General features: G+C 51.4%; 12 protein-coding genes across 12 annotated transcripts; 7 read left to right on the forward strand and 5 right to left on the reverse strand.

Annotated features, from left to right (window-relative positions):
- Window positions 1-949: 949 nt before the first annotated feature.
- On the reverse strand, window positions 950-3192 carry BDW74DRAFT_161525 (putative protein kinase C substrate). Its single transcript, XM_073725801.1, has 4 exons — window positions 2981-3192; window positions 1933-2877; window positions 1028-1886; window positions 950-972 (listed from the first exon to the last, which is right to left on the reverse strand). Exons 1-3 carry the CDS (start codon window positions 3084-3086, stop codon window positions 1234-1236), a joined length of 1704 nt encoding a protein of 567 aa, XP_073579228.1. The 5' UTR covers window positions 3087-3192; the 3' UTR covers window positions 950-972; window positions 1028-1233.
- Window positions 3193-3327: 135 nt separating this feature from the next.
- Window positions 3328-4522, forward strand: BDW74DRAFT_92991 (uncharacterized protein). The gene is made up of 3 exons (XM_073734095.1): window positions 3328-3394; window positions 3446-3929; window positions 3985-4522. The coding sequence occupies exons 1-3, from the start codon at window positions 3375-3377 to the stop codon at window positions 4483-4485; spliced, it is 1005 nt and encodes a 334-aa protein (XP_073579229.1). The 5' UTR covers window positions 3328-3374; the 3' UTR covers window positions 4486-4522.
- A 172-nt stretch (window positions 4523-4694) lies between these two features.
- On the reverse strand, window positions 4695-5970 carry BDW74DRAFT_182594 (mitochondrial 54S ribosomal mL50 protein; the record flags this gene model as incomplete). Its single annotated transcript, XM_073730302.1, has 3 exons — window positions 4695-4988; window positions 5046-5457; window positions 5513-5970. The coding sequence occupies 3 exons, from the start codon at window positions 5968-5970 to the stop codon at window positions 4695-4697; spliced, it is 1164 nt and encodes a 387-aa protein (XP_073579230.1).
- Window positions 5971-6160: 190 nt separating this feature from the next.
- On the reverse strand, window positions 6161-7931 carry BDW74DRAFT_92995 (thiolase family protein). The gene is made up of 2 exons (XM_073734096.1): window positions 7563-7931; window positions 6161-7504 (listed from the first exon to the last, which is right to left on the reverse strand). Exon 2 carries the CDS (start codon window positions 7459-7461, stop codon window positions 6220-6222), a length of 1242 nt encoding a protein of 413 aa, XP_073579231.1. The 5' UTR covers window positions 7462-7504; window positions 7563-7931; the 3' UTR covers window positions 6161-6219.
- Window positions 7932-8088: 157 nt separating this feature from the next.
- On the reverse strand, window positions 8089-9497 carry BDW74DRAFT_161530 (uncharacterized protein). The gene is made up of 2 exons (XM_073725802.1): window positions 9271-9497; window positions 8089-9165 (listed from the first exon to the last, which is right to left on the reverse strand). Exons 1-2 carry the CDS (start codon window positions 9349-9351, stop codon window positions 8425-8427), a joined length of 822 nt encoding a protein of 273 aa, XP_073579232.1. The 5' UTR covers window positions 9352-9497; the 3' UTR covers window positions 8089-8424.
- A 200-nt stretch (window positions 9498-9697) lies between these two features.
- BDW74DRAFT_161531 (uncharacterized protein) lies at window positions 9698-10711 on the forward strand. Its single transcript, XM_073725803.1, has one exon. The coding sequence runs from the start codon at window positions 10074-10076 to the stop codon at window positions 10671-10673; it is 600 nt and encodes a 199-aa protein (XP_073579233.1). The 5' UTR covers window positions 9698-10073; the 3' UTR covers window positions 10674-10711.
- Window positions 10712-11933: 1222 nt separating this feature from the next.
- BDW74DRAFT_188163 (NAD(P)-dependent alcohol dehydrogenase) lies at window positions 11934-13647 on the forward strand. Its single transcript, XM_073731658.1, has 2 exons — window positions 11934-12487; window positions 12556-13647. The coding sequence occupies exons 1-2, from the start codon at window positions 12268-12270 to the stop codon at window positions 13512-13514; spliced, it is 1179 nt and encodes a 392-aa protein (XP_073579234.1). The 5' UTR covers window positions 11934-12267; the 3' UTR covers window positions 13515-13647.
- Window positions 13648-14295: 648 nt separating this feature from the next.
- BDW74DRAFT_93021 (3-deoxy-7-phosphoheptulonate synthase) lies at window positions 14296-16127 on the forward strand. The gene is made up of 3 exons (XM_073734098.1): window positions 14296-14616; window positions 14675-14730; window positions 14816-16127. The coding sequence occupies exons 1-3, from the start codon at window positions 14589-14591 to the stop codon at window positions 15818-15820; spliced, it is 1089 nt and encodes a 362-aa protein (XP_073579235.1). The 5' UTR covers window positions 14296-14588; the 3' UTR covers window positions 15821-16127.
- Window positions 16128-16313: 186 nt separating this feature from the next.
- Window positions 16314-18429, forward strand: BDW74DRAFT_161538 (putative 60S ribosome biogenesis protein Rrp14). The gene is made up of 3 exons (XM_073725804.1): window positions 16314-16418; window positions 16516-16599; window positions 16714-18429. Exons 1-3 carry the CDS (start codon window positions 16404-16406, stop codon window positions 18196-18198), a joined length of 1584 nt encoding a protein of 527 aa, XP_073579236.1. The 5' UTR covers window positions 16314-16403; the 3' UTR covers window positions 18199-18429.
- Window positions 18430-18771: 342 nt separating this feature from the next.
- Window positions 18772-19772, reverse strand: BDW74DRAFT_93045 (NuoI/complex I 23 kDa subunit family protein). The gene is made up of 3 exons (XM_073734099.1): window positions 19408-19772; window positions 19029-19294; window positions 18772-18979 (listed from the first exon to the last, which is right to left on the reverse strand). The coding sequence occupies exons 1-3, from the start codon at window positions 19683-19685 to the stop codon at window positions 18849-18851; spliced, it is 675 nt and encodes a 224-aa protein (XP_073579237.1). The 5' UTR covers window positions 19686-19772; the 3' UTR covers window positions 18772-18848.
- A 112-nt stretch (window positions 19773-19884) lies between these two features.
- Window positions 19885-20974, forward strand: acpA (acyl carrier protein). The gene is made up of 6 exons (XM_073725805.1): window positions 19885-20278; window positions 20355-20372; window positions 20432-20512; window positions 20568-20616; window positions 20672-20710; window positions 20763-20974. The coding sequence occupies exons 1-6, from the start codon at window positions 20060-20062 to the stop codon at window positions 20768-20770; spliced, it is 414 nt and encodes a 137-aa protein (XP_073579238.1). The 5' UTR covers window positions 19885-20059; the 3' UTR covers window positions 20771-20974.
- Window positions 20975-21038: 64 nt separating this feature from the next.
- Window positions 21039-23374, forward strand: BDW74DRAFT_161544 (GOLPH3/VPS74 family protein). The gene is made up of 4 exons (XM_073725806.1): window positions 21039-21896; window positions 21982-22228; window positions 22291-22784; window positions 22846-23374. The coding sequence occupies exons 1-4, from the start codon at window positions 21627-21629 to the stop codon at window positions 22894-22896; spliced, it is 1062 nt and encodes a 353-aa protein (XP_073579239.1). The 5' UTR covers window positions 21039-21626; the 3' UTR covers window positions 22897-23374.
- The last annotated feature ends 52 nt before the right edge of the window (window positions 23375-23426 follow it).

The raw sequence follows: 23426 nt of genomic DNA on the forward strand, positions 1-23426 counted from the left end.
CCTTGATTCAGCATCGCATGGACCCAGACATTGTACTGTAGCATCGTAGTATATCTGCATGCAATAAGTCGGGCGTACTGTACAACCCCACATCCGCCGAAGCAACCATCCATCCATACACACTCCCTGCGTACAACTTCCATAGTAATCCCCGTTCGCCTGCTGAATATGGTCAAAAACAAAGCATCCTAAGTTTCAGCATGACCTGGTTTGTCTCTCATCGGCAAATCGCAGCAGGGCGCCAAAGAAAACAAATCGGAAGATAACTGGGGACTGCCCTGTCCGCCAACACACAGGGACCACCCACACTACACCACATGGATGGGAGCAGTCCACTATGCTCCACAACTGTGCTGTGCGAACTAGGTTTAGCCAGTCAAGGAGCCAAGGATGAGCTGCGTACGTTGCAACCGTGCATGTGCAGCGCCTGCAGGACTACATCGGTGGGCGTGGGAGGGCTACTCCCACCACATACTTACTCCTGTCAGTGTCAGCTGTTGTAGGCGGTCGTGGGGGGAAGCCCAAGCACAACGGGCGAAGAAAGGGCTATAAAGAGAGCTCCCCCTCTGCCCTCAAGGTTCTCTTTTCTATCCATCCATCCATCAAGCTCTTCTCATCCAAGCAAACAATCTTCCGTCCTCCGGTTTCTATACCAACACCAACTATCTCAACATGTCCCCCTGCACCTGCAACTGCTGCTCCGGCGAGTGCAACTCCTGCTCTTGCAGCTCTTGCAAGGTATGTCTGCACCAACCTGCCTACCTCTGCTTCCGTCAAGGATGATACTAACATCACTCTTCAGCACTAAATTCTTCAACCCGTTCGAGTCCGAGCGAGCACCCCTCCCGTCGATAAATACCTCGAGGTCAATACTTAACGCCCGTCGGTGATGAACATGGTTCTTGGTTCGGTTTGGGTAGAGGTTGAGGATGTTTTGTGAGGAATATTTGGCTTTTTGCTTCTTCGGCACTTCTGTGTCACGCCTTTATGAGAGATTTTTAGTCAATGATATATGAGATATACGTACAATAATTCTTTGTTGCCGTCTGACACGTAGTGTATCGAGTTCGTTGAATGCTGGACTTTGAACATAGTCCATACCTGAGATCAGTATATAGAATGGTAAATTATCTGCTTATCGGAGATAGATCTCGCAGAATCTTGAACCAACGCTGTATGCAATTCAATCTAACAGTAAGTAGCAGGGCCATGTACACTGTACACATCTATGCCTCACAGCTCGTCTTTCGCCCTAGGAGCCACATTCCCCGGCTCCTCCCCACCAGCACAAACAGCCGGCGTTGTGACAAGCATCGAATAAACACACTTTTCATCCTCAGCCACCTTCAGGATTTCATTTTCCTCACCGCACTCCAAGACAACAGTCGTTGAGCGTGCCGGCCCATTCCAGCATCCCTGGCCGTTCTTGTACTCCAACGAGGTTTTCTGTACTTGGCTGATCTCACCCGTCTCGTTGAGCTCATCGACGCTGACGGACCCAATGCGCTCAAACTTGCCCATCCGCGAGGACGAGCCGCCTTTCTTGGGAATCTGCTTGGTTTGGTCCAGGAAGCAATGTTCATAAGTGTACTCGCCGGCGTCCTTCTGGATGCAGACGCCTTTGAGGGCGCGAAAGATGGAGGCAAGGCCATAATCAGTGTCGAGATCAGACTGCTCTTTCTCTAGCTTCTTCCTTAAGTCACCGAGATCCTTTTCTGCTGCCTTAACGGCGTCTCGGGCTTGCGCCACGGCTTTGCTTTCGGACGTCGAGGCTTCATCCTTGGGAGGTACAATGCCGCTGCTCTCAAGGAAGCTCGTGAAGGAGCTGATCTTGTCTTCCAGGAATCTGACAAGAGATGGAGGCAAGTAAGCTGCGAGTTTGTAGACTAATGTAGTTAGTAAGGGTTCAAGGAGGGAGAGACTTGGACATACCGGCATCAGGTTCTTCGTCACCCTCGTTTTCCCATTGCTCCCAGTTGATACCGAATTCCTCAGTATCAGGCTGGGAGATGGCATCCCAATCACGATCGCGAGCACTGTTGAGAATAGTATCCGCAAGCCCTTTAGCAGCATAATCCTCCCAGCCACGCACAGCGCGCTTGACTCCCTCGTCGTTGAAGTTGGGGTTATACTCGACTTTGAACTTGGACAAGATCTCCTCAAGTTCCTGTACGCGGGTCTTGATCTCGTCCCTCTCTTTGCGCACATCCACCAATGCATTCCGGAGTTCATCCACACGGCCCTTGGCCAGTCCAGCCAACACATTGACCTTACCTGCCTTCTTCCCCTTCACAACCTTGCTCTCTTCCTTCTTCTTGATCTCCTCAAGATCAGCCTCCAGAGCGGCCAGCGTCATCTCCTTGATCTCAATACTGGTCTTCAATGCGGCAATCTGGTCTTCGACCTCCTTCTGCTGCCTGCCCGCATCAACAAGTAGATCCCTCTTCTTCTTCAGAGCCGCCGTCATGGACTTCTGCCTCTCCTCCTCCTGCTTGCGCCACTCCTTGCCGATCTCCTTGCACTTGTCGTCGCACTTCGTGCCTCCGACACGGGCCCATTCGTCGCTTCCATCGCAGCAGAGCTCGTAGTCGCAGATACCGTCATTTACTCGCTGGAATGGAATATACGCAGGCTTGTGTCCTTTGTTCTTACAGTAGAAGCCTGGGAGGGCCGCCTTGAGTCCGTCACCGCTGTGACCCTGTAGATGGGCAACGTTCAACGGCGTATTTCCAGACAGGTGGGCGCATGCCGCAGTTCCAGGCTCATCACTGCCATCGGGACAGTCGCAGAAATCGTCGTTTACGGCGGAGAAGGGAATATGGACGGCGGGGTGGGAGATGCAAGAGAAGGTCGTGGTGTCTTTGTAGAACTGGGCGACTAGGCGATGTCAGTTTATATACTCGCTATGATCAGGTCCAATAAATCCCATATGCTTTGGATAGCTGATAGCAATCAAAAGCAAGCTCGGTCAAACACTCACATTCAGGCCCAACTCCTCGGGGTCGAGCGCCGTCATCCTTAGCAGCTACCAGCGCGCTGGACGCTGCCAAGCTTACCAGCAAGAGCGATTTCTGGGAGACAATCATTGTAGCTGCATTGAGCTCTTCGTTCACTCAATAGCTAATTGAAGCAAGTGCCGGGTGCACGATACACTCCACCAGCGATGGAAGATGTGGAGATGCTCGACAGCCCTAACTTCAGGTCCAAGTTCTGGCCAGCTGTTGAAACCTTGGAGACGCCAATCTGGGGATGAGGGAACTATGCGCTTAGTCATCCGCCCATCATTGATCCCGCAGTGGCAAGCAATCGAACTTAAGAAGCGATACTCTCACAACTGCACAGTCTCGAGCCAGGTAAACCTAGTATACACAAGTATGGGTAACGACGGTGGCAGGTAAGCGAACTTCTAATTCTTCCAGCACCCGCAGCCCTAACAGTTCGGCAGTATCCCAACCCGCCGAGAGCTTGTCCGCGAAGCCGCCCGCGCGCCGACTACAGCGCAACTGAAAGAAACGCAGCGCGAACTTCAAACACATTTCTGGACCACTTGTCCGCTCTCACATAAGCCTTTGCAACGTCCAATTGTTTCCGACTGCGCGGGGAATCTGTACAACAAAGATGCGATTTTGAAATTCCTACTACCTGGCGAAGAGATCGAAGGAATCAGCTCCAAGGCTGACTGCGAGGAGATTCTTGCCGGGCGAGTCAAGGGACTCCGAGATGTGGTGGAGTTGGAGTTTGAGGTCGATACTGAGCGTGAGGGCAATGCCGCTGCGAATGGGAATGGTGAGACGAAGAGTGAGGGCTGGATCTGCCCGGTTACGGCAAAGCAGCTGGGACCGAGCGTCAAGGCGGTTTATATCGTGCCCTGTGGGCATGTGTTCTCCGAGGAGGCGGTCCGGCAATTGAAGCAGGATAAGTGCTTACAGGTATGTCTGCATCTTGTCTATTCAGTTTCGGCTGTTATGTGTTAACGGCCAACAGTGCAACGAGCCGTATACAGAAGAGAACGTCATCCCCATCCTTCCCACAAAAGAAGATGACAAGCAGCGTCTCATCGATCGATCCAAGCACCTAGCCGATCAAGGCCTTACCCACTCATTAAAGAAAGCCCCCGGCTCCAAAAAGCGCAAGAACAAGGGCAACGGCGAGGCGACTACTATTCCAAGCACAGCAGCCGAAAGCAATGCTGCCAGCAGAGAACCATCGGCAAAGACCATACTTCCCAAGGATCAATCATCAATATCAGCAAGCCGAAGCAACGCGTCCACGCCTACGCCGTTTGCGCCGAACGGAATCAAGAATGCAGCAACGGCCATGCTGACTGCACGGGTCCTGGAAGAAGAGAATGAGAAGAAACGGCGGAAGCTCATGGGTGCGAATGATAACATTAAAAGTCTCTTCACGAAGGACTCCAAGGATGCGCAATACAAGAACACTGATTTCATGACGAGGGGATTTTCTTTGCCTGCTTCGAGGAAATAATGTGGTTATGCTTTGGCGTTAGGGTTGGTTTGAAATCGGTATTGGACGAGTTTGGTTGACATTTCCTTTGCTCCTAAGTAATGCCACTAGATGTACATATTACCATTCCAATGGTTGAAAAGAAATTGCTACTATAGTACAAAAAATCAATCATGAAACGACATGCTACAAGAAATGAACTGAACAAAGGCTTCGTTAGTGACCTCAAATCACTCAAGATTACCCTTTCTGCTGACAAGACCCCTCCTGCGAAGTTCACGATCAATGAGCTTCTTCCGCCCAAGCTCCTCATCCTTGTGCCAAGGCTTCTGCCTCTTTGCGAAGATCTTGACGTTAGGTAAACTCTGGAGGGTGTCGTTGGCTAGGAGATGTTCTGCGAGCTTTTTGGGCTTAGGCGCCGTCTCCTTCAAAATGTGGCCCAAGACCTGCTTGACGGAGGTAATCGACTCGATGGCAGGGTCGGGGAAGTAGTGGCCGGATAGTTGGGAGAATCGCTTCAGAAACTGTCGAACGGCGGATCAGTACAATGCAACGAGTGGAGGCGGCCGGAAAAGACTTACAGCAAACTTGGTCGCCGGGTCGGACAATGACAGGGTTAAGAAGCCCTTATCCTTAACATCTTGGTACCCGAAAAAGAAGGGCTTCTTGACTGCAATCCCATCCTCTTCCGTCTCGGCGTTCGCAGAGATCCCGGCAGATTGTTCAGTTTCCTGAGCTCCAATCTGCTTGAAGATGAAGACAAGCGCATCCTCCGTCTCCTTATCTGGGTACTCAAGAGCCGAATCCCATGCAGACTTTGGCTGGATCTTGCAGTTGTAGATCAATTTGAAGACGGGCTTCTCGTGTTCGACGACCTCGCAGATGCTGGCGAGGGGCTTGTTGAGAGATTGCATTAAGCACAATTCAACTGCGGTTTGATGGGCAGCCAAGGCCAGGTGGCCGGGCTTGTTGAGACGACGGTTGGAAGAAAAGCTATACATAGATTAGCTCTCATGCCGACGAGCCCATAGGAGAAGCAAGCACATACGAAGTGAAAGCATCCTCGGAGTTCGGAGGAAGATCAGTCCATTCCCCTAGGTGTCCAATACGATCAAGGCCTTCCCATGTCGTCGCAGGCACATATTCGCCATCAATCACCTCCTCAGCTACATCTCCGCTCTCCGCGGCGGCTTGATTCTCCGCGTCCTCGCCATTCTCCGGCGCTCCTCCCTGCTTCGCCATGCTTGCCTTCCCGAACTTTTTCTCGAAAACACCTTCGCCGCCATAAGGATCCTTCAGACCGGGTGGGTTGTCGGTACCCCAGAGCTTTCGGCGCACGCGTTCGGTTATCGGGGTGTTGTTGTCGGAAGCATGGCGAAGAAATTGACGAGCAACGAAGGGCCGGGGCCGCGCTTCTTGTCTGCAGGTTGAGCAAACATATCGAGTTGTGGATCCCTGGAGGGGAGTAACTACCTCCAGGTTCAACAATCGCATAGAGGAACGCATTGTTGCGATGTTGAGATCTTGCCTGTTACTTGCAACGCTGGAAAAGTTGTTAGGAAAGCCGAAAAGCGGACCACGTGACAAGGCACCATCGGAGTATATGGTCTTGGCGTTATGAGCCCAGGTACCAAATCATTGAAGGCTTGCAAGATATTGGCTGCTTTTACAAAAGAGATGGAGTGCTGACTAGGTTTTTGAGATTGCTATATACAGGTATCTACGCTAAAAACATTATCTAGAGAATTGGCTGATCTACTCCCGAACAAACATGCCAGCCATACCCATGCCGGTTCCGATACACATGCTAATGACACCAACTTCCTGGCCAGTGCGCTCCAGCTCTGGTAGCAGGGTCGCAAGCTGTCGGGCTCCAGTGGCACCAAGAGGGTGACCAATGGCAATGGCACCACCCTTGGGGTTGATCTTGGCTTCATCAATGCCCAACTTGCGAGCACAGTAGAGGGCCTGGGAGGCAAAAGCCTCGTTGAGCTCCCAGATGCCAACATCCGAAACGTTCACGTCGAGCATCTGGAGAAGCTTAGGGATAGCAACTGCGGGGCCAACACCCATCTCATCAGGGGCACAGCCGGCAACGGCAGTGCCAACCCAGCGGGCCTTGATGGATGAAGTTAGGCCGAGCTCCGTTGCGGTAGATCGGCGCATCAACAGAGCAGCGGCAGCGCCATCGCTGACCTGAGAGCTGTTTCCGGCAGTGCTAGAACCCGTTGCAGAGAAGGCCGGCTTCAAAGAGGCCATCTTCTCGACAGAGATGTTGGCGCGAACACCGTCATCCTTGGTGACCGTGATCTCTGTGGGCGGCGTATCGGGGTTCTGGGCGTCGTAGGATAGAGTCTTGACGGGAACAATCTCAGAGTCGAACAATCCAGCCTCTTGCGCAGCCGCAGCCTTTTTGTGCGAGTTGGCGGCGAACACGTCCTGATCTTCCCTGCTGATACCGTAACGAGATGCAACGTTCTCGGAGGTAATGCCCATGGGCATGATGCAGTCCCTCGAGTCCTTTGAGGGCGATTCCTTCAGCTCGGGCCACAGGACGGTAGGAATAGCACGGGAGCCGTAATTCCGAGTCATAGATTCCATTCCTCCACCAACACCGACGTTGAGAGCACCCGCCCGGATACCGTTACCGATCGTCGAGATGGCAGCCAGACCAGATGAACATTGTCGGTTGATTGTGTGGAAGGGTACGGTGTGAGGGAAGCCGGCATGAATCTGAGCCATACGGCCTGCTTTCGCGCCACCGAGCTCTTGAAGGACGGAACCGATGCAAACGTCCTCGATCAAAGCGGGGTCGAGATTAGGGTTGGCTTCCAGCGTCGCTCGCAGAATATTGGCAAGGAGCTCCTCCGGGTAAGCATCCTTGAAGCCGCCCTTCTTTGCTCGAGTGACTGGAGTGCGGAGAGATGAGAGGATGACAATATCTGAAGGCGATTTCTGGAGGACCTGGCGAATGCCGCGCGGAATCGGGGACGCCATGATTAACGGACGTGCCTTCGGTTAATGCTGTCTATATTTCGACCTTGAGGAACAATTAATCACTGTCGCGTGAAGGTTATGGCTCAAAACTAGATACTCACAAGGGTATATCCGAGGCTTGCCAGCGCCGAAGAAACAATCCGAGTCAAGAAAAGGCCTCGCTGCGGATAAGAACGTCCAGGAGTACTTATAGGAACTGGGTATGAGGCGGCCGTCTCAAGTTTCGGAAGCTTGGATGCATTCTTAAAGGTCAGGGCCATCTCCAAATTGCCATCGAACTGCCGGCAGTGAAGATCGGCTAAGGGCTCTGCCGCCACCGCGCCGAAAAGATTGGGGGAGATGTGGGGATGACTGGCAGTCGGTCGAGGTCTTTGAGCCGGCAACCCGCATCGGGTATCTAGAGGTCTTCTAGCAATGGATCTTCTGGCCTCTTCACCAGCTTTTGATGACATTTTGAGGAGTGTGCCCTGTTGCAAGATCTTGAGGAGCATAAAGCAGCCTGTACTCCATACAAGTCCGTACCTGATCCGCCGTCTTGGATCCGAAACGGATTAGGTCAGCCCGTTCGGAAACGCTTCGGAAGAGGTCGGGCGAACTTCAAAGTAATGGAATTATGGAACACGGAAGACCCAGTTCTTTGTAATCTAAAACCGGGGATTCTGGGGTATAAGGTAGTGCCAGAATATACAGTAGGCGCCAGGCTCCAGGCGCCGTGTGCATTCCCAGCTTATATTCACTAATGATGCCTTAGCCTGATATGTCACATCACGGATGTCCGCCCCAAACGCCTGGTATCTGCGCGTAAAGTAATAAAAATGACCAGGGTCCAGGAATTTCCCAATAACGCCGTGCCTCCATAACAACCATGCATCCATAATATCGCTGAAATAATAATGTTGACCGAAGACACTGCGAAAAAGCACCCTTCAAAATGCAAAATGAAAGACCGAAGATCAAAAAATCTCAGCACCCAATGATATGACTGTAGTGGCCAGGTACCTTGCGCCTGCATTTGTCGCAATCTGCGCGATAGCCCATGGAGAATCCTAGTCTTTTCGGCTTGTTGGTTGAAGTCTGCTCTGTCTTCGATTGGGCTGGTAGGTCGAGAGACGACAGCCGTTCCCGCACATCGGCGGCCTCAGCGTCCATGGTCGATGGATTGACCTGATTCGATGGTATAGGCTCCGGAGGAGTCCGCTCGTCAACCATTTCTGCATCGGCAGATGCTTCTTCGACATCCGACATGTTATTTCCATTGTCACTCACCGGACTCGGCAAGCGCGGACAAGCCCACCAGAGAGGATCTTCCGTTAAGTCCAAAGCCATGCCACGAGAATCTGCGGAGCTGGCAGCTCCCATTGTTGAACAATTTGACTGCTGTGGCCTCAAAGGAGGTGTCACGGTTTGGATAATGCCGTCTGACCGACCATGATCTTGCCCCATCGATGTTAGAGATTCGGGAACGTCGACGTCCATTGATATGTCGCAGTCAGGTTCGAACAGGCGAGGGAATCGTAAAACTTGATGGTTTTCGGGGTTCGATTTGTAGTACAAGTTGATGAAACCCGCTTCATCATCGGAATCAACAGGAGTCAAGGAGGATGTATAGGTTGAAAGGAGTTTCTGCGGGTCCCTCCTTGTGTTTCCCGTTCTCAAACCCTTGCTGGGCTTTTGAGGACTGCGTAGCGGAAGGGACCGGTGCTTCTATGGTTTGCGAGTTAGCCCAAGACAGATTCAGCTCAACCGGGGATATGAACAAATGACGCCAATTGACCGCTATGCGTCGAACAGTGGCACAGGGTCGCGAACCTTCTTCTCTCGAACATGGTCATCATTGTAGGCTGCCAGCTCCTCGTGTTCTCGTTGTCGCTTAGCGGGTTGCCAGGACATGGTCCGTTTCGACGCGGACAAGCTCAACTTCTGAACGTAAAGAACGGTAGAATTGAGGAGGCAAATGGCAGTCGTGAGAAGTGACAGTTTATATAAGAATCATAATTAGAGGCGGAAGTATAAGTGTGGACCGGCGTCGAGAGTCGAGTCCCGTCGAAGCTGTCTCCAGAAATGTCCGGGCGGTCTAGCTCCAAATAGGCAGGTGCGGCAGGTCCCAGCTGCCTGCATTAGTAATACAGCGCGACTAACGTACATGATCTCACACCTACAACCTACCTACCTTTGCGGTGTACTCAACCACAGTTAATGTGGAAAGGGCCGCATTGATGATGTCAATCATGCCAGGGCACACTGGAAATGGCCTCCACGTAGTGATCATGGATCTATTTCAAGGTTTAACGCCGAACCATACTCAACTCAAATAAAGAAATGCCCCCTATACGCTCTGGATTTGCGATCGTAACCCCAGCCTCACGGGGCCTGGGGTTTGCTTTTGCACAACAGCTCCTCGCCCATACAAACATACCAGTGATTGCAACTGCACGAACAGACTGCCATGAAATTCGAGATCGGCTACTCGAGAGTGCCAAAAACCGGTCGGATGCAGAGAGGAGACTCAATGTCTTCCAAGTTGACGTGACTGGTATTTGCGCTATTTATCTAAAGCGCGTCTAAGCCCGGTCCTGGCTAAACGTTGCTTAGATGAATCCACCATATCCGACATGGCTTCAGGAATACGTGCGCTTTACCCCGATGCCCTGTTACGACTAGCCATCACGCTTCCTGGCATTCTGCATGTCGAAAAATCACCAGCCCAGGTTGATGTTCAAAATGCGTTGAACAGTTTCAAGGTCAATTCTCTGGGACCAATGCTCCTAATGAAGCACTTATCTCCCTTTGTACCAAGTAAATCATCGCCGTCGTTCCAGGATACTCTGCCATCTTCCGAAGTAAATGGCTCACCAAGGCATTTACCGCCACATGCAGTCTACGCAATGATGGCAGCCCGAGTCGGATCCACCTCGGGTAATGCCTCCGGTGGATGGTACTCCTATCGTGCGAGTAAAGCATCTGTATTTCAGTTGGCGAAGACATTCGACCTATACCTGCAATCTCGGAGCAAAGAGCGAGCTATAGCAATTGCGATGCACCCAGGAACCGTTCAGACAGACTTCACCCATGACTACTGGAATGGGAGGGCGATGCTTCAGCCCGAGGAGTCTGCTGCATCGTTGTTGAAAGTCCTATGTGAAATGAAAACTGGCGCGAACGAGGGACGTGGTAAGTGTTGGGACTGGAAAGGGCAAGAGGTCGTGCCTTAATCGTTGATGTGACATTACACACTTAAGCCACACCCAAGACACGGCTTCTTATCCTGCTCTTTCGTGAAGGAGTCCAAGCCCTAGCTTTGAATACGTGACCCAGTCATCGACTGAGACGTTTCTATGTCGAACATACGGTCCATCGCACATTACCATGACTAAATATAGGTAATCACTCCCAACCAAAGTTCATCAGGTTTCCAAAAATAGAAGACTGTCCTGTTTGATTTATTTCAATCCGACTTGCTCAAACATGATGTAGTTCTTTGTTTAGTGCCGCTTGCTGAAAGAACATCTATCAACACACCACAGTTAGGCAGGTCCTTTGTGACTGAAACAAACCCTTGTTCTAAAAGCGGGCTGAAGTATACAAAGCAAGGTCTCCACCACATAGCTATAATATATAGAGAATACTATCTAAGCGTTCCCCGGGACGCCAGCTCACACTCTATCTTCTCCTTCCCCCGTATGCGGCTCGCAGACAAACACCTAACCAACCATAATACTCTAACCTCTTCCCAACATCCCTCCCATCTCCACTATGAAAGAGCAGAGATAAGGCCCAAGACGACGGCATTCATGATCATAAGCGCCCTCGCATATTAACCAACCTCAAGCAAGCCACCGATAGTCATGAACTCCTCAGATACCGTCTTAACGAATCGAATCTATGAAAACATCGCTACAAAGCCTACGTACTATATATCGCACAGAGACCCAAGGGGCGGCGGTGGAGGCCAAACTTGCACGTAACTAAGTTCCTCAGGAGATGCTCAGAGGCCACGATACTAGAGATACAGAAGTTTGCGAGGAATGGAGGGCCAGATTGCTCTGATATCCGCGGGGTATGTTGTCTTTCTTTCCTATCTTTGTTCCTAGGTCTGGTCTATGCAGGTCGGATAGAGATATTTTTAATTCGTTCACTGAGCAATATATTATCATAGTTCAAAGCTGATCGCGATGTTTTTGTTTGAGAATAGTTTCCGGAGCCGGCTTAGGACGGGACGGATATATAGCCAAAGCTCTGGTAGCGTCTGGCTGCTCATAGACATATATATGACTAATGATACGGACTTTGATACCCGACAACGACGAATTGAAAACCTAGTTTCGATCTGATAATCATGATGGGGCTCGCATATCGCCTCTCCTTCCCCAACTATGTTGCTGAGAATCCTACATAGGGTTACATCAGTGGTGCTATTTAGGACAGCGGAAAAAATAGACCTTTAGTTATATTCCATCTCCTTATTTCCCCCGCTTCAACGGTGTGAGCGCGAATTCTGTAACAAAAATCCATGGCCACGAAGCGAAGTTAGGGCTGAACGGGATTACGGATATAGCGAGCATCCCGACTCCGAGTGTCTCGGCATGCCGATTCGACGCCCACGGCAGTACGGCTAGCTTGTCAACAATTCAAAGACCGGCGCTTTAGGGGCCGGCGATATACGAGTTAAAACTATGTAGTGGTTTGCCGAAAAGGTTGCCATAATTGTGGGGTGCCAGCTAGGCACGAGCCTTCCATAAATTTCGAAGGAGGTTCAACCAAGCAAGAACAGTTAACTCAGCGCAACGATCTTCGCTAGTCTAGGCCATGGAGCTCACACAGTCGACCACCGCGCGGGCGTTAGTATCTTACGGTCCATATAACAAAGGAGGATGGAGATTGAAAGATAATCTCACACTCCGACCACTGCGGGACAACGAGCTGCTGGTCGAAGTTGTTGCTTCCGGAATTTGCCAGACTGATCTGCATTTTGCGGGTATGGATGATGGTTTTGGCGTGCATTATCCAAGGGTAATGGGCCATGAAGGTCCGTCTTTCATCCTTGCTCAACTTTCCAACCAAAACATATTTTTCTGACCACCATCGAATCCATAGGCTCCGGGTATGTCCGACAAGTTGGACAAAAAGTCACCGCTGCAAAAGTCAACGACCCTATTCTAATGTCATTTTCATCCTGCAAATCCTGCGAGTGCTGTCGCAAAGGACACCCAGCCCACTGCCACGACTTCGACCCTATCAACTTTGTGGCCGCACCGGAAAACTTAGTATTCAAGGATGGGGAAAAGGGACCTACCGACACAGACTACCAGCCAGACATTTTTGGTCAGTTTTTTGGGCAGTCAAGCTTCGCGAATTGGTCGATTGTGCGGGAGGAGTCAATCGTCAACGTGAAAGGCTTAGTGGAAAAGAAAGAAGACCTTCATTTGATGGCGCCTCTGGGCTGTGGAATCCAGACTGGGGCAGGAGCAGTTATCAATGCAGCCCAGGCACACCCTGAAGATCGAGTTGCTGTCATTGGCCTGGGAGGGGTAGGTCTGAGTGCAGTGATGGGTGCGCGAATTGCCGGTTGTACTCAAGTTATCGCCATCGCTCGGAATGAAGTTCGCCTAAAGCTCGCTCTAGAACTAGGCGCGACTCATGTTGTCCGTATAGATTCCGCAAAAGACCTCAGAGCCGTAACGGAGGCAGTTCGAGAGGTTACTGCAGGCCTTGGCGCAAACATCACCCTCGATACCACAGGAGTGCCCGCATTGATTGCGGAAGCAGTGCGGATGACGGCCTTCAAAGGCACCATCCTGCAGCTGGGTACTGCGCCAGCCATCAGCACGCTGGAGATCCCAATTCACGAGTTTATGGTCTCGGGGAAGCGATTCCAGGGAGTGGTCGAAGGGGACGTGAACTCTCAAGAGTTCGTGCCAACAATGGTCGAATGGGTGAAGAGTGGGCTGTTGCCTGTGCAGAAGATGGTTGGATTTTACCAGGCAAGCGATTTTGACGATGCAATACAGGATATGCATAGTGGAAAGACGGTCAAACCAGTCATACTCTGGTAGGTTGCGGCGAATCTGTCATCATCCTCGCCATGTTTCTAGATGCTAGGGCTTTTCGATAGTCCCTGGACAGTCTATTTCCATAGCTGCTAGATAAAACACCAAGCATGCACTGGATACTCCCAAGTTCTTTTTTGGCACCAAGCATAAGCATGATACCGCGTGCCGAAGGGCCCTTGCGAAGCTCGGGCTTGATACTATAGTGGTCGGACACTGGCTTCATTCAAAATGAGACCAATGCAATTTGGCCAACATTGTCTCCGAACGGATGTGGCCGAACAGCAGCACCCAACAGTTGTGTAGACTCAATGCCATAAAACCCAATGGCGGTCATCTGCAAGCCCAATCTCACCTAAGCTTCCCTCTAAGCCGAAGGACTGGATGTCGGGGTTTCGAACAACGGCAATGTACTGGTGGGATGTACGCTCCGAAGATACACTGCCTCACCCAAACTGCATCTGTGAAGTCATCTTATGGTAAACAAATGGTCTGCGTCCCTGAGTGTAGATACTCCGCTGTCGCAGCCCCCCGTGACGTAGCTGCAGAGGGTCACCGAAACCCAAATTTGGAACACACAAGAACACACCTTGGGAACCCATGTACAGCAGCGACATGGCGAATCCTCAGCATGATCTAAATGGTGATAAAGCCATCAGGAGTACTATATAAGTCCAAACTGAGAGAAAGCCTGTGAGATGGCTTGTATTGAGACGTTCCAGAAACCTTACAGAGGCTCTTGGCTGAAAGTGGAATGGCCAATTTTTCGTTGTGTGAATGGCGAATGCGAAAAGCATGATTGGTGGCCCCACCTGAGATGCCACTTTTTTTGCCGTTGGATCACCGATTTCGCTTCTCGTCGCGGAGGGGTCCAGCCATAAGTTTGCTTTCCACCGACTCTCGACAGCTCCTGCTTCTATATCTTTCTTTCTCCGTCGGGAATTGAATCTGTGCCGCTCTTTATAATCGCCGGATTCTGGTTTCTTTGTGTTCTTACAAGCTCCTCTGCACATTGCACTACAAGCATATACCCCACTTCCACTCCTCTATACAGCTTCACAGACAGCCCATTCTGCAAAAATGAGCGGACAAAACGAGGATACTCGCGGTGAGTCATTTTTCTTTGTGTTTTCTTGAGTCAGCTACTGATCGAGCTATTCCTCTAGTCTTGGGTTACGAGCCCCTGCTTTCGCCTGAGTTCGTTCAGTCCGAGATTCCTTCTGTGAGTCATACCACTCCGAAGTGCAATTGCACCAGACCATTCCTATGGCCACCCGATTTGAGCAGCTCTTAATAATTATGCATAGAACGAGCACTCCATCCCTACCGTCCGCGCTGGCCGCAATCAGGCTATCGAGATTATCGAACAGCGCGATGATCGCCTCCTAGTCATCGTTGGCCCTTGCTCCATCCACGACCCCGAAACCGCTCTCGAATATGCCTCCCGCCTCAAGGAGCTTGCTGCTCGCCTCTCCTCCGACCTCTGCATTATCATGCGCGCTTACCTTGAGAAGCCCCGCACAACAGTCGGCTGGAAGGGTCTGATCAACGACCCAGACATTGACGAGTCTTTCAACATCAACAAGGGTCTTCGCGTGTCCCGAAAGCTCTACGCCGACCTCACAGGCATGGGTATGCCCATTGCTAGCGAGATGCTTGATACCATTTCCCCGCAGTACACCGCCGATCTGATCTCTCTCGGCGCTATTGGAGCCCGTACCACCGAGTCCCAACTGCACCGTGAGCTCGCGTCCGGTCTCAGTTTCCCCATCGGTTACAAGAACGGCACAGACGGTAACCTTACCGTTGCCATTGACGCTATTGGCGCCGCCTCTCACCCCCACCGCTTCCTCGGTGTCACCAAGCAGGGTCTCGCCTCCATCACCAAGACCACCGGTAACCCCCACGGCTTTGTGATCCTCCGCGGAGGTAATAAGGGCACAAACTACGACCGCGAGAGCATCAGGGGCGCTCGCGAGTCCCTGCGCAGCAAGAAGCAGCGTGAGATCGTCATGGTTGACTGCTCGCACGGCAACTCCAACAAGAACCACCGCAACCAGCCTCTCGTTGCCAAGGAGGTCGCCGACCAGCTCCGTGAGGGTCAGGACGCTATAATCGGTGTCATGATCGAATCCAACATCAACGAGGGTAACCAGAAGGTCCCCCCCGAGGGTCCCTCCGCTCTCAAGAAGGGTGTCAGTATCACTGATGCTTGCATCGACTGGGAAAGCACCGTCACTGTTCTGGAAGATCTGGCCGATGCTGTCCGTGCCAGACGTGCCGTTAAGTCACAAGCTAACGGCACCGCTTAAATAAGTCTCTGAGAGGTTTCGGGCTGTTTCTTACTCTTCTTTTGACGACTTGGCATAATTTTGAATAGATACCAGAGCCGGATTGTTTATATTTCTTAGCATGAGTGCTTGTATATAGGTATCTTTGATACCGTAAAAGTTTGAACATTGGCCCAAAATGAATTGGTGACATCGCTTTAGCCGTGCATTGACTAGAGTACCTATCTCAAAGTCACATGATTTAGTGCAGGACGTATGGGGTGCCCGCATGTTCATTGACAAACACTTATAAGCTTAGTCTCTCTTATGGTACTCCATATATTGATTACTGATTTATAATAAAGCCTAAATGAGCATAATAGATACAAAAAGACTCATTATTACTCACTGGTTGCTATATCAGCTTGCACCATGTATACAAACCCACTATGCTGGGCGGTGAAGAACCTCACAGCCGAGTGGAGAAGCAGTGCCAAGATTTCGAGCCCACCCAGTTTTTTTCAAGCGGGCATATCGCGGTTTTCGCTCCTTCGACCGACCGACTAGTTACAGAGTACAAAGACCGTTGCACGTCCTGGTCCAGTTTGTTGGAATAAAGAGCGGTATGGCTGATATCGAGGTATGACACCTTACTCATGTCAATCGGAGAATTGATAAATTCTCTGATGCGCTGCTTGGAACAACGTGGTTGACGAAAGTTTTTCTCTTGCTTCCAGGAACGGCTCCGAAGCCATGCACAGGCCTTTGATGGACTGCTCTCGCTGATCCCTGCAAAGTTCTACTACGGAGAAGATGGCAGTGTATGTCTTTCCTCGCGTTATCCCCTTATAAAGGGCTCTTTTCCCGTTCTTCTGCCTTTGCCGTCCTACCCATGATTTCTCGCGTACATTCTATTGACTCGGGTACTTGGATAGGACCAATGGAAACGGAAGAAGCAAACGAAGGAACAAGCTCGGGAAGCAAAGCGGGCGAAGCTCGACCCTGATTCGGCCAAGACTGCGAAGGACGTGATGGACGAAAAGGCGCGGAAGCGTAAGCGTGGTGAAGAAGAGGACAATGAGGACGAGGGCGCAGAGTCATCCGACGACAGCGAACTAGGCTCAGAGATGCCGAAGGAGGGGCTGAACAGGGGTGACGCGGCCTCCAAGAAGCAGAAACAAAACGAGTCCTCCACGAATTCCGAGGACGCTGCCAAGAAGCCCGAAGAGGCGGAAGCCCGCAGGAAGCTGAAGGAGGAGAAGAAGGCGCAGAAGAAGCAGACCCAGAAGGAGAAGAAAAAGGCCAAGGATGCCGCCAAAAAAGCGAAAGAAGACGAAAAGCGGGTTGAAGAGACCAAGACGGTCACTGCCACCTCAAAGGCGGCCACAAGCAAGCCTGATGAGAAACATCAACCCTCAAACGCCGATGATTCTGACGTTGAAGGTGAAGATGCCACTGCAGAGGGGCTCTCCATCGAGTTCAACGAAGAAGATAACTCCACATCCTCCGCCCCGAATTCTCCGGCATTCGACACATCAAATCCCCAGTCGGGTAGCTCTTCTATATCTTCCATCATTCCCCCCTCCGACGCCACCAAATCCTCATCCTCAGAACCGAAACCTCTCAAATCCACACCCGAAGAGCTCAGACAACGGTTACAAAAGCGCCTGGACGAACTCCGCGCAGCCCGCCAAGCAGACGGTCTTAACGGCAAGCCAGCCCGAAACCGACAAGAGCTCATCGAAGCCCGCCGACAAAAGGCCGAACAGCGCAAAGCACACAAGAAGCTCCTCCGCCAAAAGGCCAAGGAGGAAGAAGAAAACGCAAAAGATGAAGCCATGACGCGACGATTCTCCCCAGGCGGCTCTGGTTCCCTCCTCGCATCCCCACGGTCTCCCGCGGACTCTGTTGGCTCAGGAAACTACGCCTTCGGCCGCGTCGTTTTTTCCGATGGCCAGATTGCTGATCCCTCTCTATCTGAGCTCCGTGAGAAGCCCAAAACACATGGTCCCCGCGACACCGCCTCAGCGCTCAAAGCCGCCGAGGCCAAGAAAGCGCGTCTTTCAGGCCTAGACGAGGAGAAGCGCGCCGATATCGAAGAAAAGGACATGTGGCTCAATGCTAAGAAGCGTGCGCACGGTGAACGAGTCCGCGACGACACCTCGCTGCTAAAGAAAGCCCTTAAGCGCAAAGAAACCGCCAAGAAGCGCTCCGAGCGCGAGTGGAAGGACCGTATTGATACCGTAAAACGAGGCAAGGACATGAAGCAGCAGAAGCGCGAGGAGAACCTGCGCAAGCGCCGAGAAGACAAGGGCAAGTCTGGAGGCGGCAAGAAGGGCGCTGCTAGCGGTGGCAAGAAGCCCCGGGCTGGCTTTGAAGGGAGCTTCAAGGGGAAGGCTGGAGGGGCCAAGAAGAAATAAAGAGGTTAGGAGGTGAGCTCTGGATATGTTGTATCTAATGATGAATGTGTATACCCTTATCCGTGAGGTGATGAAGAGGGACTTGTTTCCTAGATGGGAACTGGAATCAACAAAAGTCAGAGTGGGCTCTGAGACAGGTGTTTTTGGTATTTGCTTATATGGGGGGTTTGTCATCTTGTGCACATATGCATTGGTAGCGATTTATTGATACAATAAAGGAGTTTTCTTCAAATTTGGTCCTTCTTGGGCGAACCTCAAGTCTGAGTGAAGTATGCTCTAGAAAGTCTTTATTACTGCGAGTCCATCATCTCAAGAGACCAACTCTTGCTTGCTATGACCCGCACGCGAGAAATGCAACAAAGGAAATAGCTCAATTGATCCCTAACAATATTAAAACACAAATCCCTTCTAACATCACAGATACAGAAAGACAATCGGGCGGTGAGGTAGACATCGGATATCCCTACGAATCCGTCAAGTACATAGTAGCAAAGTAGGAAGAGTGTGAGCAGTGGCGTGAGTTATGTACAGAGTGGAAAGAAAAAAGAACTTTGAGCGCGGAAAAGCACTCTGGTAATCATTTGGTGGCAATACAGGCTTTTTCTTGACGAATTCCCCCATGAGATCGTCCAATGAAAGACACTGATGGTTTATCGGTAAGGCGCATCGGCTCTGGCGGCGGCAGCAATCTCAGGCTCCCACTTGTCACCGTTGGCGAGGAGCTTCTCCTTGTTGTATAACAGCTCCTCGCGCGTCTCAGTGGCGTACTCTGCGTTCGCGGCTGGATTTCTGGTTAGTGCTTGTTTGGGATAAAGAATAGAGAAACGTACTTTCAACAATGGCATCAACAGGGCAACTCTCCTGGCAGTAGCCGCAGTAGATACACTTGGTCATATCAATATCATATCGGGTCGTCCGGCGACTTCCGTCCACACGCTCTTCAGCTTCGATGGTAATGGCCTGGGCAGGGCAGACAGCCTCGCAGAGCTTGCATGCAATGCAGCGCTCCTCGCCGGTAGGGTAGCGTCGTAGGGCGTGTTCACCGCGGAATCGAGGGGAGATCGGGCCCTTCTCGAAAGGGTAGAAGATGGTGTAACTGGACCAGTCGCGTTAGCAGCGAACTATCTTAGTACCTCTAGAGGTAGTGCGTCCAATCGAGCATGTCACGTCGCACGTCATGGCCGGATATCAACGGCGAGAGAGACTTACGGTGGTCGGAAGAACTGCTCCAAAACAACGTACATTCCCCGGAAGATCTCCGCCATGAGGAAGTACTTGCTAGCCTTGTCCAAGGAGGACTCGGGGTCTTGGTCCCATCGCCTGGGAGGAGGAAGGCGGAAGCCCGACGGGGGAGGTCCAAATGGTGTAGCAGCCCGGCTCACCGAGGAAGAGAAGTTTGCGGTCGGGACGAAGAAAGGCGAAGACACAATGGAGGGAACAGGCCGTCGGTAGGCGAGGAGTCTCGCCGCGGATCTGGAGGTAGCCATCTGGAGATGGGATATCGACTGGCGGACGGAGAGGCGAGTGAGGGGAAGGTCAATTGGGGGGAGGGGACGAACTGGAGCAGCTGGAGGATCTCGAAGGTCGGTGGTTGCTAGAGTGGTTTTGCAGGCGGCTTAGGTCATTGCTTTCTGCCGGGCGATGATTGGCCGGTGCAAGGGATTTTGCTTTCCCCGAAGCCGCAACGCCAAATTCAGGTTCACCTCTCCAGCATCAGACAAAGCTCCCATCAATCCCTTTGCTGCCCATCCCTCCATTCTCCGGTTCAGGTAATCTCAATTCACTCGCCTCATGCTCTCTATTGACTTAATCTAAGCTGGTCTTAGGCATTTTTCACCGCGCCCTCCCTTCTACCGTCACTATGTTCCGTTCCGCTGTTGTCCGCTCGCTCAGGGCCTCTGTGCCTCGTGCCGTCAAGCCCCAGGCTGCTTTCCAGATCCGTGCCTCTCCCGTGGCTCGTCCTGCTCAGTTCGCTCCTCGCTTTGCCTTCCAGGCTGTCCGTCTCTACTCCGCCCCTGCTGGCCTCAACAAGGACGAGGTTGAGGGCCGGATAGTCAACCTCCTCAAGAACTTTGACAAGGTCGGTTAACTCCTCCAATCCATTTACGGCTCAAATGGAATCGCGCAAGAGTTTATCGCTAACATCTCACGTCTAGGTTAACGATGTTAGCAAGGTTCGCTGCTATACCTACAAGTAATCGGAGTCCAATAATTCTAATTATCAATGGAACAGATCAACGGCGCCTCCCACTTCTCGAACGACCTCGGACTTGACAGTCTGGACACCGTGGAGGTCGTGATGGCCATTGAGGAAGTACGTCAGACACAGCGAATCGAGCGACGCCACATTGATATTGACTGTGTCATAGGAGTTCAGCATCGAGATCCCCGACAAGGAGGCCGACCAGATCCACAGCGGTAAGTTCTTTGCTAGATGGAGGCTATATTATTTACTGATATAATCTCTCCATAGTTGACAAGGCTGTTGAGTACATCCTTGCTCAGCCCGATGGTAAGCGCAACCTATCTTGGACCCTCAATGACCGCAACTGACCGTTTCAAAGCTCACTAAATTATTTAATACGAGAACTCTGGAGAGATTGTTGAGGGGCTAAATAGAAAACAACGGGGATTTCTAGCGTGCATCTATGCAGGAATCTTTAGACATGGGGTATCTGAGTAGTGTGGCGCTAATTGTACACTGATCATGCCGGTGCTTTTCTCCTTCCTATATCGTGTATATCACTTTCAATGAATGATTTGGATTTCAGCAACATTGCTTGAAAGTCGTTCGGACTGATACAGCCAAAAGTATAAGGTGCGAGCTGACTGATCATATCAAGCAGCTAGCCACGAGGTCTTTCGGAAACGTAGCACAGCAGAAGAAATTAGCTAATTGAAGTCGAGGAGCAAGTGAAGCGCGAATTTCAGGGTGCTGGTGAGCGTCGTCACCGCAGACACTAAGAAACGCGCGTTGGAGCCAGGTAGTCTGACACTCTGCCGAGCCTCTTCTGGGCACAATAATAGCTATCGCTCAAAGAAATTGGCCGTTCAGTACTCGGCTTTTTTCTCCATTTTGATCTTTTCCCTGAATGGGACATTGAAATCGCAGTACGACCTCGAGTTGTGCATTTCGTCTTCTTGTCGTGTCTGCTGGTTAATTTGAGCTGCTCAACGCTCGGGCGGATCTATTTGTCTCCTTCTCCCTCCTCGCTGTCTGCTCGTCAATCTCCTCAATAATTCCGCCCCTCCATCGCCGTTCCGGAAACTATATTCCTCTCCAAACTATAACGTGGTCAGTTGGCTTTGCGGAATAGTGAAACCAGATATACAACGCCAGAAAAAGTGGGACACGCTCCAGCTCAACCACCCTCCGCAACCTCACCCTCCCCAACACCCCGCCCCGACAATAACCCTCGCCTATCCTAATGGCCTCAGCCGGGGGCTTGACTCGCCGGAGAGGTGGCGGTCGAGCTACTGGCCCAGACGATCAGGATGACAGCCGAGTATCCTCCCCTGTTCCCCGGAATGGCTCCGCGATGGACAATCGCATCCCCGAGACGTCATACACGAACTCAGAGAATGGGCACAAGATCGCCTTTGATCCCAGGGATATCAGCGAGACGGAGGAGCGAAGCAAGCAACCGAAACTTACACTCATGGAAGAGGTGCTCCTGCTTGGGCTGAAGGACAAACAGGTCGGTTTTGGTCCCCCTAGAGGTGGAGGCTTGTCGCATCTCTGGCATTTGAACAATGGCTGACAGGCGCTTGAAAATCGCGCAGGGCTACTTGTCATTTTGGAACGAAAACATTTCTTACGCTTTACGAGGATGCATTGTCATTGAGCTGGCACTCCGCGGCCGAGTTAGCATGCAGAAGGATTCTTCTCGAAGAAGGTTCCCCCTGGCCGATCGGGTAATTGAAGTTATCGACGACACATTGACGGGAGAAGTCTTGCTGGACGAGGCGTTGAAGATGATGAAGTCAAGTGAGAAGATGAGCGTGAACTCTTGGATTGACCTGATGAGCGGTATGTATACCGGCCCTCTTTCTTTTTCAACAGTGCGCTAACTGCCATGCGCGCACTAACAGGCGAGACATGGAACCTAATGAAGATCGGATACCAACTGAAACAAGTGCGCGAGCGTCTCGCCAAGGGTCTTGTAGACAAGGGAATTCTCCGAACGGAAAAGCGTAACTTCCTCCTCTTCGATATGGCCACCCATCCCGTCGCCGACGGCGGCGCCAAAGAAGACCTCAACCGCCGAGTGCGCAACATCTGCAGCAGCCGCACTGTCATCCTCCCGCCTAACCAATGGCTGCCCGAAGACATTGAGTTCCGCTACCTGCGCACCATCACCATGGTGTGCGCCGCCTACGCCGCAAACGTTTTGGAGAATGCGCTGGTCACCATGAGCCATGAAGCCCGAGAACGGGCATTCGCACAGGTGGACGAACTTCTGGCCGAGTACTCCCAGTGGCCGTTTGCTCGACGCCCAGGTGGCTCCCAGTCTATTGGCGCCAATCTGGCCCAGGCCATTAACGACGAAATAAGCAAGGGCAGCGATAAGGAGCTCCAGCTTGAGGTACTATACTCCAATTCCACAGCCAACAACCGCGGACATCGTACTAATCGCTCTTCTTTAGGTTGTCGCGGCTTGTTTAAGCGTCTTTACAAGACTCGACTCTCTCCTCTAACTCTAACTCTTGTACTATTCCCGTTATCTTCTTTTCATTCCATTCCATTCCATCTACTGCCAGTTACTATTCCATCCGATTCTCACCGTTCATATTCTTCTCCTTAAGCCCGCCGTCAATGATCGTCAAACCTTATTTATGCCTCTGGATCTTTGATGAAAGAAAAATTGCCCCGATAACGTCCGCTTTTGAGATTATCGGCATACGAAGCTCGGTTGGGCTAGGTTTAGTTGCTCCCTGAGCCTCAAGAAGAAAGGTAGTGTTTGTTTAATATGAAAGCTAGCCAAGCGAAAGCGACGCAATGTATTACTCTATGAGATTTGATTTCCTCCTTTTTCTCGAAGATTGTCGTGAAGTCGACCCTCAGTTGATTCCGGTTCAGTCCTTCTTTACTATTGGATGCCTAAGAATCAAGGCAAGAAAGCCAACCGCTTCAATCAATTACTGGGAATTTGATGACGAACAACAGTGCATCATTCGTGTGCTTGATGCTAACTCAGATACTGAATATAAGTACTATTGTAAAACGT

The sequence above is a fragment of the Aspergillus multicolor genome, assembly GCF_047715735.1.
Source record: "Aspergillus multicolor strain CBS 133.54 unplaced genomic scaffold BDW74scaffold_37, whole genome shotgun sequence".
NCBI classification, from domain to species: domain Eukaryota; kingdom Fungi; phylum Ascomycota; class Eurotiomycetes; order Eurotiales; family Aspergillaceae; genus Aspergillus; species Aspergillus multicolor.